Raw genomic sequence first — 13,515 nt, forward strand, 5'->3', positions numbered from 1 at the left:
CCTTCATGTTTAAAGTGATTGACTGTCTATAATAAGACAGAATGAGGAGGAAAAAACAGCTCAGTATATCGTTTCCTTCATAAGGCGCTTAGTGGATTTGAAAGAAAGAAAAACATGTGAAAAACTAACAACATGTTAATATAAAGGAATGTATCCTAGATATTTTCCACATATTCAATGTGAATCATAGCAACCTTTCAGGGCTAAAAGGTAATAATTTTTGCGCATACATCTACTGCTATGTCAACATTTTTAGCTTTATTTAATTAGAAATCTTCTGTCCCCTGAAATAAATAAAACAAAATGTAATGAAAAAAAGCTAAATCTCTTCACTTTGTCACTCTTTCACTGTTTTGTAGCGCTACAGAAATCTGACGCTATCCAGCACACAATATATTAAAAAAGGCGTAAGCAACGATATTGTTGCCCAGCGATGTTTACTTTGCAGATTCTGACCCAGAGTCCACTGGTTCTGAGTGGAGTTTAGTGATGATGGGAGGCATGGCAGCATAGCTACACGGGCATGTGCATCTCAGAGTACTCATCGTGACAGTCACGCTCGTCAAACTTTGGTTCCGCATCGTCGCCATCCAGCTGAGAAAAGAGAGAAAGGGGAAGACAGATTTTACAGTAAGAAATATGGTACATTTATTTTAAGCAGAAATATATAAATATCATGTAAAAAAAAAACTTTATATCTAATTGCAGCTTTTTAATCTTGCACTAAAAACTTCTACCTATTTGTTTGCATATATATCTTGATATTTTTCCATTAAAGTACCTTGACTTCAGTCCTAGTTGAGCCAATGGGACGCCTTTTTGACATTCTGCCTGAATGCAGCCCAAGTTAAAGTAAATCTGAGCTTTTACCTCCTGGGTCTTAATGTTTGATGCAACCATTTTTCATTTTAAACATTTTGTGGCTTGATTTGTTTCAGAAGCTGAGGGCATTATAAATAAAAAATAACTGTTACGTATTTGTTAAGCTCTGGAAATCTGCTCAGATCTCAGATCCTTATTTTAAGAGGATTACAATAAATATTCATAAAAGAACATAGAATTTACAACAAATACCGTAGAGTTTTTCCTATTAAAAACACCATCTATAAAGCTGATAACAAACACACTCTCACTGAGATGGCCAAGCACAGGGTCTGCATTATGCAGCGGTACAGGTGGCTGAACAACTCACAGCTCCCCCAGTGGGTAACTTACACAAGCCATCTCTCTTTCATTGAAGACGCGAGGCAGCACGAACATTTTGACAGGGACTGTGAGGATGAGGACGAATGGGAAAGCCAGAGACGCCTGGGTGGACATAACGGACCACAGGACAACTAGACAGACCATCTGGATGCAGGTGAACAGATGCATGCGCCATGTACGAACCTGGGGGACACATATCAAGCCATCAGACATGTAAACTCACACCTCTGAACAGTAGCAATTCTCAGTCCTCCACTCCTCTTACCTTGCGTACGTAAGTGTGGTCAGGGTGATACTTTGGGGGCATGAGGAGCAGCATCATTCGCTCTGTTAGCTGGATGCCGTTAAGTGACATTACTCCCATGTAGAGAAAGATACCAAACAACACAGCCAGGGGGATTTGACGCAGCAGCTCCCCAATCACAATGGACAAACCTAGAAACACAGAAAAACTAGAATGAATATCAGCAAAAGACACACAAAGGGCTTTAATGGGACTACATACATCCCAGTAGGTGACACTTACCAACCAGGACAGCAACTAGGAGCCCGGTGACCCTCTGCTCCTTCACCTCCTGGATGCGGGGCTTGTCTCCAGGGGCGACAGCTTTGCTCATCACAGTGAGGGCGTTGACATGGGTCACTGAGCGAACGGTGGCGGCAGCCATCCACGGGAGCCCGAACAGAGCTGAGCAGCCGCCGAGAACCACGATCAGCAGGAGGTCCAGGTGGAAACCAGAACCCTTCACCAACATCCGCTCCTTCTTGCTGACAATGAGCCTGCAGGAGGGAAAATAGCACAGCTTGATTTTTCCTTACTTTGACTTATTACTGATGCAGACGTACTTTTCTATGTAATTTCCTTAAAAGGAAACGCTATTTTTTTTTTTTTTACACTGGGCCCTAAAAGGGGAATGCCGTTTCTTTTATATTGGGCCCTTGATTTTACGTTATTACATCATGTTCTACTCACCCATATTATTTTTGTGTCATTTGGAGCTGTTCTTAAGATATTTCATTATATCCAGGTAACGTCTTCCTATGGGCGAATGACTTGAAGGCACACACTGAACTGTTCATAATTTATTATTTATGGTAAAAAGCACAACAGGGTTGTGCTTCTTTTCTTTTTTTTTTTTTTAAGTGGAGAGGGTGGGATTTTTAAAAAATTCACAATACCTTTGAGCTAATACTTGGTTCAAATTCATAAATACTTAGTTAATCCAAAAGGGAAATAATATGTTTCAGTAACTCATGGGCAGTTTTTCAACAAGTTGTTGTAGGTGTTGATAGCTATAGGCAGAAAGCATCTTCTGCAGCGATTTGCTTTGATTAACACACTTTAGGCAGCACAATACTAAATGAAATAAAATGCATCTATCTAAAAATACAGCTGGTAATTATTGGTAGGTTTTAATTTTCCTAAATTTAACTTCTCCTCTACTTGTTTGACTTTTTAGATCAGTGCTGCCATTTTATACAAACAAATGTTTGTATAATATCAAGAAGGATCTTTCAGTTTAGATAAAACAACAACAACAAAAAAAACAAGAAAAAATACTCCAATGTTTCACTAAGATTTAAAACATTTATCCAAGGGTTCCAACAGCATATGTTAAAATTGCACGTTTACAGGTTCACTTTTGAGAGTTCTTGGTCCTTCAAGTTAATATTTGTAATGAAGAAGAGAGATTTACTACTAACGTAAAGCTAGTATTTATGCGGCAGGTAGATTTAAATATGGAGGATGGAAAGAGAAAGGAAAGAAATAAAAAAAATTAAAAATATGAAGAAAACCATTAGGAATCAAAGATGGGACACATAGGTGGAATGATAGAGGGATGGCTGAGGGTAAAAGAAAATGCATAAAGAGAAAAAGAATGGATTAACAGGACAAAGAGATAGGCAAGGACAAGAAAAGAAGGAAAGATAAGGCAAGGACATGGGCTTAAGGAAACAGAAAAGAGTAGTTATGTCCATGTATTGACTCCTCTGACTCAGGAGTACAGCAAGTCCTTGTTTTTTTTGGGTTTTTTTTATCAGCGCTACCTAAGCGTCAAGTCTCTTTAGGATCAGTTTTAGTTAATAATTTACCAGCAAGGATCAAAATAAACATCTGTCAGCAGTGTTACTCACGTAGTGATCTGAGTCTCCATGAAGATGAGGATGAACACCAGCAGAGCAGGAAAGCAGCAGGCGAACATCATCCAGATGGGAAATTCACCGTCCGAGCCCAAAGGATTGATAATCCAGCCTCGTTTGTCGGGACTCGTCACAGAGAAACCCTTGGGAACGCTCAGTTTCTGAATAGGAACAAAGACAGCTCTGAGCATGACTGCTATTCAGATAAACAGGCAACAACGGATCCTCTGAAACCAACCTGAGTGTATGTGTCCTCTATGCTGTAGTCCACCAGAACCATGACGAGGATTGCAATGGGGACACCAAAGTCTCCAATAACCCTACGAAACTAGAAAACAAAGTTCAGGCTGGTTGAAAACAAAAAAAGAGTTAGAAATATTAACCAAATTACATCGTCTTCCTCACGGTTCAACCAACTAAAAAACCCAAAGGAACTCTTTCATCCATTTGCTGTTAAACTTGAAATTGAATTTATATTTTTCATTAAATCCCATATTTATGCACACAACCACAGTGAGGGGCTAGCAAGTACATTAAACACACAGAGGCTCCGCCTTAATCACTATAAAGGCCACTATATAGTGATTAGGCCATTTTAAATGAGTGTCCGAACGTCTACTGGATGAAAAAGTATTGGACCAGAAACTTCCCATAATGCACCTTGAAAAGTAGTGATCATCCATTGTCACTAAGCAAGCAAATATATCCCGGAATGCTTTGCCTGGAGAACTCTCCTTGCAAAGCATCATGGGATTTGTTGTGACAGCAGCGACAAATAAAGACGGCGCAGGTACCCTGTGGGGAAGCGGAGTTACGTGACCAACAGGAAGGGAAAAGAACTGATCATCTGTCGAAACGGTCAGTTAATGGATTTCACTATAAACTCTACTATATAGACCCGTTCTATATAGTGATCCAGGCGTTAGGGCAGATGTTCGGACACAGCCTGGTTGGAGGATATATATTTTTTTATTTTTACTCCAAACAGCAAGCTTGTGAACATATTATGGTCCAACTGGTAAAAAGATGTTGCAATGGATCAAGCAGACTGATGACATAGTTCAGAACTCAACCTTCTTGCAAATGTATAGACCAGGTTTATATCTGTCAGAAGAGAAGCCAACCCCCCCCCCCCCCCCCCCCCCAGCCAAAAAACAGAGTAACCCAAGAACCATTCTGATGGCTATAAGAGTCCCATAAGTCCAACTTAATGAGGAACATTTAGCTGACTGTTAGCTGGGCTCATCATGTATTTAGACCTTTTAGAGTCTGGCCCTGTGAGGATTACGGAAAATCGGAAATAAATTATTCCTTTAAAAAAAAAATTAATTATTTTCAGATTATATTTGACAAGAAAAAATAATTAAAGGTCTAAAATAATTTTAGTTGGGCCTTTTTAATGTATCCATGATCTCTAGAGGTTTAAAGCTTTACATTTTGGAAAAACCTTAATTTTACTGTCCCCCTTTCCCCTGTCCGGTCGATTACTTTCACTGCATAAAATCATACATGCTCACCCTGCCGGGGAAAAAGGCGCTGTTCTTGAACTTGCGCAGGTAATAAGCGATGAAAAACGTGCCGGCCATGAGGACCAGAGAGAGCAGAGCGGTGTTGGGCTCTCCAGTGACCGTGACGACATTGGTGCTGCTGTTGTGCATCGTGCTGATGTTTTCTGCAGACATCTGTCCATCTAAGGTGGTGTTGATGGAGCAGCGTTTCAGAGGATGCTCCTTGAATATCTGAACATAAAATATCCTGGTTTAAGCAACATAACCTTAATAAAAACATTAAGTGGTTACATCCATCAGAAAACATCAAGCTTCAGGACCTATGCCACAGAACTCTAAAAATAATCAAATCTTCCTACATCACAAGCCTCTAAAAATGTAACCTTCAGCTTATTATTCTTTCAAAGTAAATCAGTCATAAAAGATTTCAGAAGCTCTTGTTAGAAAAACATTCTCATTTTGACCCCATGTTTTGAGTGCCGTCCAAAGATTAGTCAGTTCGATTTAACGTCTGTTACGCAATCCTGCCGCATGCTGAAACGTTTGTAATTTCAAATCTAAAGCTTACCCTGCCTAGCTTGATGAAGGTCTCGCAGATGAAGATGAGGGAGATGAGGAAGGAGAAGATTTCCTGGGTGAAGCGGGAGACGAAGCGCACCAGGAAGCTGCCTTCAAAGGCCACTGTAATGACGACGATGATAATGAGCCAAAAGCCGATCCAGACACGGCCCGTTAGGTACTCCATACTGTTGGCTTTGCAAAACTGTGGTGGGGGAAAGGAATGGTACAATGAACCATTTACAAGGCATCACAGTAAATGGAAATAAATGCTGCATAAAGAAAAAAAAAATATTCAGGAAAAAAGCATCTTCGACACTATAATTTAGGAATAAACTTCCACTGCCGCTGTCACTATCGAAACATCTTACATGACCTTTTGTTGAATTTTAAACAGCAAACATAATCTTCTCAGTTCATTCATGGGATACCTCAAGGTTCAATCTCTGCGCTCTTCTGCAATTTTACATTCAGTTGCTTCCTTTTGGCCAGCCTTACAGAAACCCTCCAGAAAATGATCATCTTTAAGTCTATGACCCATAAATGTACAAACAAGATGAAAAAATAAAACCAACCCAATCTTACAGCTATCTTTTTTCTCCCAAACAGAATCTAAAGGTAAACGTTTTATCTTCAAATCCCTTTTTGTCACTTTCCCTTGTAAACAGAGATTGATTGATAAAGGTTGTTTAAGGCTGACACGAAGAAGATTATTGGATGTCAGGCTTATCAATGCTAGATAAGAGTTTCTGATTTTTCTGGGGGCCCACATCTGTGATACAGAGATTACTGTTTATTCCTCTGTTTTCATACGATGATAAATGCCACACAGATCTAATAAACCAGCGAATGGATGAGCAAATGCAAGAAAAAAAAAATTCAGTATCAACTGGCGGCTGCATCTGATGTGATACGCACTACTGAAATCTACAGACGGCACCATACTAACTAGTCCCAGGTCATTTCGACTAGGGATATAGAGCAAAGTGTTTTATACATTTTAAATGGTAAGACCAGTTCTAACACATAACGCACATGCCACTATAACTATCAACCCTAACCCGTTACCAAAGCCACCTTTTTCTGATGTTGACAGCATGCATGCATGGAGTACAACTCTAAGTCAATTGCTTTATGTGCTCTTCAAGATTTTCTGTACAATTTATCTGAAGAACATTCACTTGAACCACTAGAACTGCATGAGGTTAAATTCAATTAAATTCCAATTCAGTTATTTATATAGCGCCAATTCCCAACACGTCATCTCAAGACAATTCAACGAGATCATACAGTCTGATTCAAAGTTTTCTATCGAAGGAAAACCAGTTGATAGCATTGACTCATTGACTCAAAGGCAATCCCTCACACTAAGCATCATTGCAGCGACAGTGGAGAGGAAAAACTTCATTTTAACAGGAAAAAACCTCCTGCAGAACCAGGCTCAGTGTGAGCGGCCATCTGCCGAGGCCGACCGGTTCAAGGAGACAGAAGCAGAGATACAAAAGGCAACATCACCAACAAAACAACCAAGAATGCCAAAATTAGCATAATGTGGCCACACATGTAGCTTACAGCTGTGTGTCCAGTAAAATGTATATCTTAAAAAATAAAAAAACAGACTATGCATGTTTATGGTAACATTTTCCCAAAACAATTTTGGCTCTTAAAAAAACCGTATTCAATTTTGTATTCAGTTTTTTCTTGTTTTGTTAGTCAGTTTTTTTTTCTTCAAACCAATAGTCTAATAAGTTGTGGCCATGATGCAACAACAAATAAAAAATGTAAAAAAAAAAAAATTTTCAGTTTATTTATATGTTAATTTATTTGTTGATGAGATGTATTGCAAGTTCTAGAGATCAATTAAAAAAATAAAAAAGTTGCGAAATATTCATTCCCTCAAATGTATTTTCCGTTATCCTGCTGTAAATATTAGCTTAAATGATAAACTTACACTAAAAAAGGCTTCGTAAAAAAAAAAAAATTTTCAGTTTATTTATATGTTCATTTATTTGTTGATGAGATGTATTGCAAGTTCTAGAGATCAATTAAAAAAATAAAAAAGTTGCGAAATATTCATTCCCTCAAATGTATTTTCCGTTATCCTGCTGTAAATATTAGCTTAAATGATAAACTTACACTAAAAAAGGCTTCTTCAAAGACTAAAAGAGGTCCAGAAAAGCCCACCACCAGCAACGGCTGAGCTCCCAGTAAGCAGAACAGAACCCCCTGGACTGCAGTCGAGACGATTAGCTCAGAAACACCAATCAACCCGTCTGTCTTCTCACCTTAAAACAGATACAGATAAATGAACTTTAAATTGAGAAACATTGATATTATTAGAAATAAAAAAGGGTATATCTGCGACATCATCGTTCTGAGAAGGAGAAAAATCACTGCTAAAGATTTTCCAACCTTAATGTGACTTTATTCTGTTCAGTTCACCTCGAAATAAAGAAAAAATTACATATGAATAAAATTTAAATGTACACTAAAGCTGCACTACACTAAAACCCTGAACCAATACTTTACTGAAGTTGCACACTTGTAATCCTGCATAAAACTGGTTAAGTTGGAGACATCCCACCCACCCTTACCTAGCAGACCTCCGAATGTGATTGCTGGAGAGAGAGCAGCAAAGTAGATGAAGATAACTGCAGCCATACACTGGCTGTTCAGGGCGTCCTTAAAGTCACTGATATATTTCGGGTATCGACGCTGAACATCTCTTATGAGCCCCCCAAAGGGGCGCCCCATGCGCTCTAAGGGATCGTCTGATTTCTTCGAAGGTTTGAGGAGGGCTTCTGTGTGATAAAAAAACAAAGCTGTTATCCAGCAATATGATTAAATCCCCCCCAAATAACCAGAAGCTTACCTTTATCCTCAAAGCTTTTTGGCTCTTTTGCCAGTTTAACTTGTTCTTGTTCTTCCCTCTTTCGGAGCATCTCCCTCTGAAAGCGTGCAACAGAGCGCAGCAGCTCGTCGTCTGCCATCTCTGAAGGTGGCAGAACGATACTGCAGTCCAAGAAACTGTTGATGGCATTCAGCAGGTCCTGCCTTTCGTCTGCCAGGTAAGCTGCCTCATGAAATTGCTGTTGACAAGAGGAAATGTGGATAAGTTAAGCAATTAAAAGAAAAACATCAACTCTATACTTGGATTTTCTGCTTACCTTGTCAGACATTAGGGTGGAGATTGAGCGTCCAATCTGATGGTAGTCCATACTGGTGGTTGGAGGTCCAAGCAGGACGAAGAGAAAGCGGACAGGAACAGGTACTTCCAGAACAGACTCCAGCTCCACTGCCTCCTGGAGCCTCACAAAGGCCATCGTGGGCTGCTCCAGGAAATCGACACAACCTGGAAAAACACGACAGAGGATAAAAAAAAGCCAGATAAAGATTCAGGTTAAACCAGAACAAATGTTACGTGTGATTAAAGTAGAAAAATAGAGTAAAATCTTTTGTATTTTAACAATAATAACTTGCCCACAAGGACGACTGTGGCCTCAGCATTTTCTGGAATTTTCTCCAGCAACTTCAGCTCATGTTTGGACTTGGATCGATGCATGCCAGGCCCCAGAGTTGGTTCCTTTAGCTGTAAACACAGCAATACAGATGAAGAGGAAAGAAAAATCCAGAGAGAGAACTTTTAGAGAGAACCTTGAGCCGAGACCCACCTGTGATTCACTTCTGTCCATGTCGATGCGAGTGTCGTTGTCCGCTGTGGAGTTGGCGGTGCCCATGAGGGGGTCGGTCACTGACGGCTCCATCTGATGGTTGTGGTTGGCGGTGTGGTGTACTAAAAGGCTGCCAAGGCTTGCTGCTGAGATGTTTCTGGGGAAATGGCTAGCATGCTCCTTTTCGTCGCTCGGGTGACTTTGGGGGGCAGGAAAAGGGAGAGTGAGGTTGAGCAGGAGGAAGAGAGGCAGAGACCAAGCATGAAGCCATCTAATAGCAGGAAGTGTGCAGTAGAGAGGGAAATCAACTTGAAACACATGAAAATGATTTTCTGTGCAAGTATCTGGGTTTCATGGCTGTACCATTAAACCATAGGGGGCCTCTGAAGCGCCCTTGGAATTATTATTGCAGCCCCTGCTAATAACTGAAATGTTTAAATTTGTCCCTCTAGCAAATGGAGCCAATACAAATTGACACTCGAGAGATTTTCAAATCACCATGCTTAAATAGAAAATTACAGAACACAAAAAAATGTATTTTAACAACATAATTACTGACTTTAAAAAGTAATTGATAGCGTGCTATATTTCTAGGAACATCCATATGACATGATGGAGGCAAACTTCCCAGAGGGCAGGACCTTATGACGCAAGGAAGGTAGATAATTCATAGAATTCACTGTTTAAAAACTGACCAAAGAATGAGACCCAAGGTATTCATCTCTATCATGAACAGTGGTTTTTCAATCCTGGTCCTCAAGGCAAACTGCTCTGCATGTTTTGGATGTTTCTGAGCTTCAGCAAACCTGATTCAGATGATTGCAGTTCAGCAAAGCCTGATAATCTGCTATCAATTGATAACAGGTGTGTGAAAGCTGGGAAAGCTGCATCTAAAAGATGCAGGGCAGTGAGCCTTAAGGACCAGGGTTGAAAAACATTGATCTAAAGTATAGTGAGGGATCAGTGGTGCTGTGGGGTTATTTATCTTTAAATGCTCTCGGTACCTGGTGATTATGCATCACAGCATGAACCGATAAAATCTGAAAACGTGTGACTGATACAACAAACTATTCTGCAAAGAGGCAGAATAGTTGTGGCCATAAAGTCTGATTATCTCTGGACACTGCACACATGCCATCCAGCTGTTTGGTTGGGATTTCAGGAAAGAGTTTTCTCCATTACAAATTTAAATAAGAGTGCAAAACTCCACTATGATTTTACAAGGTCCTGTTGCTTTGACCAATAACCTTTCAGCAACAAATGCTCCAGGATTGTCTTCGAAAAAATATGAAAATCTAGAAAAGCCTGTAAGGTAGAGGATCCGTCATGCTGTGGGCCCGTTTTTCTTTGGCTTTATAGATAAAATAACGTTGTACAAATAACAGCAGAGGAATATACAGCTGTAATACCAGGGGTATAAAAAAAAAGAAAAGAAAATTCCCCACTGTCTAAATTGTGCTCATATTAAAGGTGGTTTCCTTCTAAACTAGAAAAACATATGGTAGTAATTAACAGTTGAATTTTAAAAGGCTTTTGAATGTACCAACAGATGTGCACATACAGCAGCGGACTCTAGTTTCCACTATTTGTTGGAAATTAGATTCTTTTCTGGGAACAATGTGGGCACTGTCAGAAATCCTCGATAACACAAGAGAAAGCTTCCTTTCATCATTCCACCTGTGTTTAAGCAGCAGAGCTCTCAGGACGTTGGATCTGTCCTCCGCTTTGATCTGATCAGAGATGATCATCTGCTCCACCACCTGGTGGGCGATGCCTGGTAGGGTCTTCTGGTCCAGGTCTAGCAGCACAGCGCCTTTAAAAACGCACACAGGACTCTGTAGTTTAGTGTTGAAGTCCTATCGAGTATAAAGTAATGCAGCAGCATAAAAAGTAGTCTTCTTACCGTGGGAGATGGTCCGTCTCAGCTCGAGCAAACTGCGGAAAGACAGCGAAGCAACGTGAGGCTTCCCCCAGCGGTCTGTTTCCTCCTCCACGTCCTCCTCAAACTTGATCCAACGAGCCGTCTCTTTCCACTGCATCTCCTGGTTCTTGTCAATCGTCAGCTCGTTCAGCTCCACAAACACCTGAAGGTGATGTCACGAGAACAAAGGTTTAGCTGACTGAACATGGAGCTCGAGTTTGCAGTTAATGACACCAACAGAGCTGAGATGTACCAATTAAGGCTCCTTATTTTTTTGAACCATTCATTTAAGCTGCAATGAAAAGATTGTAGAACAAAAAAAAACATTTGTCAAAAGAAGAGTTTGTGGATTTTATCTCATCCACACATCAGAATTTTAAATATGGGTTTGAATACTTACACTCAAATATTTGGCCATATAGCAGGTTAACAAGAATTGTGCTTTTGTATGGGATTTATCAAGGTCTTGACATACTGGAACTATAGGGAGGTAAATTGAAGGGGTTAGGTTAAGCTTAAGAAGTAAGAGTTAATCCATCATTATTTCATCAGTATCCCTGTCAACGTAAGCAACCCTCAGCATAATACAGCAATCACCATGCTTTGCTTGTTTTTTCTGAACACAGACTACATTTTTTTCGTTTTGTTTAAAAAAGCTTAATCTAGGCCTCCTCTGATCTAAGCTTTTCTCCAGAGGCCATTTGGCTCGCCTATCAAAGCAAGTGGAAATTTAATTTGAGTGTGTAAATACAGCAGAAGTTTCCTTCTGAAACCATGTTGATATCAAAGAGTTCAGAATGCAGACTAATCATCCAGCATTTCCTAGTATATGATAGACTTGAGTCTTAGTTCAAGTCTTGGTTTCCTGGGTCATTTGTGGGATTGTACAGAGGGTACAGAAAGTACCCCTTTACATTTTTCACTCCATCTCATTGTAGCATTTGCTAAAATCAAAAAAGTTGATTTCAGTTTTACATTTTTTTATAATAAATTTGCAAAAAAATCTACATCTTTGTTTTGTTTTGTTTTTTGTCAATATCGAGTGCCTAGTGTACATTATTGAGAAATAAAATGGACTTTGATTTTAGCAAATGGTAGCATGAAATAAAGAGTAAAAAATGTAAAGGGGTTTGGATACTTTCTGTACCCACTGTATATTTTCAAACACGTATGTAAAATTCTGATAAAGTGTGGATGAGAGAAAATCCACAAATCAGTAGTTAAGGCAAAACCTCTTGGAGATGTTCACCCAAGTTTTTTTGGGGCTCTATGCACACATTTCAGCCTTTTTGCATATAATTTGGACTCTAATAGGAAAATCCAGATTAAATGCAAACTTGTGCATCAATGATTGCTGCTGCAGCAAAAGAACAGTTCAGATAACTAAAGGTCAATGGTTAATGAAAATGTCCAGGATTCCTGCTTGTAAAATTCTACCTGGAACAGTAGTCATGCTCTAATGACCAAACAAACCCAAACATGTGCCAAACAATCAGTAAAGGTAAAAAACGGTCCATTTAAAATGAAGGTTCAAAGGCTTTAAGGATGCTTAAAAGTAAGAAGCAGGAAATTAATCAAATTACTCACATTTTAAAACTTATTTCTAAACCTGAGTTTCAAACACTGGAAATCATGATCTAGTAATTCAAGTTATGCTCTGAAACACAAATGTTACTTTAAGTGCTCAAGGTTATGTGAACGAACAATCAATAAGGATTTTATCATTAGGAGGCAATATTTCAAACAAAAGATCCAACCCCCTAACAGATCCTTCAAAGCTTGTTGTAGTCCATCAGCAGTCTTCCATCCGCCTTTGGCGCTCGTTAGCAGGTTAAATGAGCATGCTGGTCAGTATAAGTCCAGCTTGTAAATCCCAACCAGAAAAGTAGGAGAGCTCTTTAATCAGTCCTCTGCAGCCACTGCATGCCTGTCAAAGCACGCTCACACAGGTCAAAGCCGACAATGGCCGGTCACCCAGCCTCACCTTCTGGTACCGAGCCATTTGACTGGAGTCCATGTTCAGCAGGATGCTGTCAGGCCGTGAGGCAGAACGGTATAGAACCACCGGTAGAGGCTGCAGGAGCGAAACGTCTCAAAGCGGTGAGTTGACCTAACTCAGCGTGATCTGGACCTTCGCTTTTAAAGACATCCTCACGGCTAATTCTCATCACACACACGCATGACAGCAGCAAGATGTGAACCTGGCCTGCTGCATGAGAATGCGTGTCCGTGTTAATAAAACATAGATCCCTCAGCTTTTCCCTTCCAGTGTCTGGTTACCTATGAGCCTCTCTCTCTCTCTCCTCCATCTCTTTTTGGTGCGTGAAAGGAAAGAACTCATTCATTCTTTTTTAATCACCTCTTTCTCTCCCTGTCTCTTCCACAAAAGAGCCAGAGCAGAACTAAACCAGAGACTGAGAGATAGGAAAACCGTTGCCACAGTTTATATCTGCATTCGAGAAAGGAAGCAAGAAAACAAATGACTACAAACACAATTATTACATCAAAC

At 39.9% G+C, this 13,515-nt stretch overlaps 1 protein-coding gene across 7 annotated transcripts in view; it reads right to left on the reverse strand.

Moving 5' to 3' along the window:
- Positions 1 to 261: 261 nt before the first annotated feature.
- The window catches only part of slc4a2b (solute carrier family 4 member 2b), a 66,033-nt gene continuing 52,779 nt past the window's right edge, over positions 262 to 13,515 (reverse strand). For 5 of the 7 annotated variants that reach the window (XM_038297901.1, XM_038297902.1, XM_038297905.1 and 2 more), the window contains 17 exons: positions 12,991 to 13,080; positions 10,989 to 11,169; positions 10,763 to 10,898; positions 9,086 to 9,284; positions 8,895 to 9,003; positions 8,582 to 8,766; positions 8,287 to 8,503; positions 8,009 to 8,215; positions 7,551 to 7,699; positions 5,425 to 5,619; positions 4,866 to 5,087; positions 3,587 to 3,676; positions 3,343 to 3,509; positions 1,733 to 1,986; positions 1,472 to 1,641; positions 1,216 to 1,389; positions 514 to 594 (listed from right to left, as the gene is read on the reverse strand). In XM_038297901.1, coding sequence (XP_038153829.1) covers positions 514 to 594; positions 1,216 to 1,389; positions 1,472 to 1,641; positions 1,733 to 1,986; positions 3,343 to 3,509; positions 3,587 to 3,676; positions 4,866 to 5,087; positions 5,425 to 5,619; positions 7,551 to 7,699; positions 8,009 to 8,215; positions 8,287 to 8,503; positions 8,582 to 8,766; positions 8,895 to 9,003; positions 9,086 to 9,284; positions 10,763 to 10,898; positions 10,989 to 11,169; positions 12,991 to 13,080 — 2,826 coding nt within the window. Of the gene's footprint in view, positions 595 to 1,215; positions 1,390 to 1,471; positions 1,642 to 1,732; positions 1,987 to 3,342; positions 3,510 to 3,586; positions 3,677 to 4,865; positions 5,088 to 5,424; positions 5,620 to 7,550; positions 7,700 to 8,008; positions 8,216 to 8,286; positions 8,504 to 8,581; positions 8,767 to 8,894; positions 9,004 to 9,085; positions 9,285 to 10,762; positions 10,899 to 10,988; positions 11,170 to 12,990; positions 13,081 to 13,515 lie in introns of all 7 variants that reach the window. The other 2 variants (XM_038297904.1, XM_038297906.1) reach the window with 2 other exon arrangements.

The sequence above is a fragment of the Cyprinodon tularosa genome, unplaced genomic scaffold, assembly GCF_016077235.1.
Source record: "Cyprinodon tularosa strain WSP-4 unplaced genomic scaffold, ASM1607723v1 ctg4, whole genome shotgun sequence".
Classification (NCBI taxonomy): domain Eukaryota; kingdom Metazoa; phylum Chordata; class Actinopteri; order Cyprinodontiformes; family Cyprinodontidae; genus Cyprinodon; species Cyprinodon tularosa.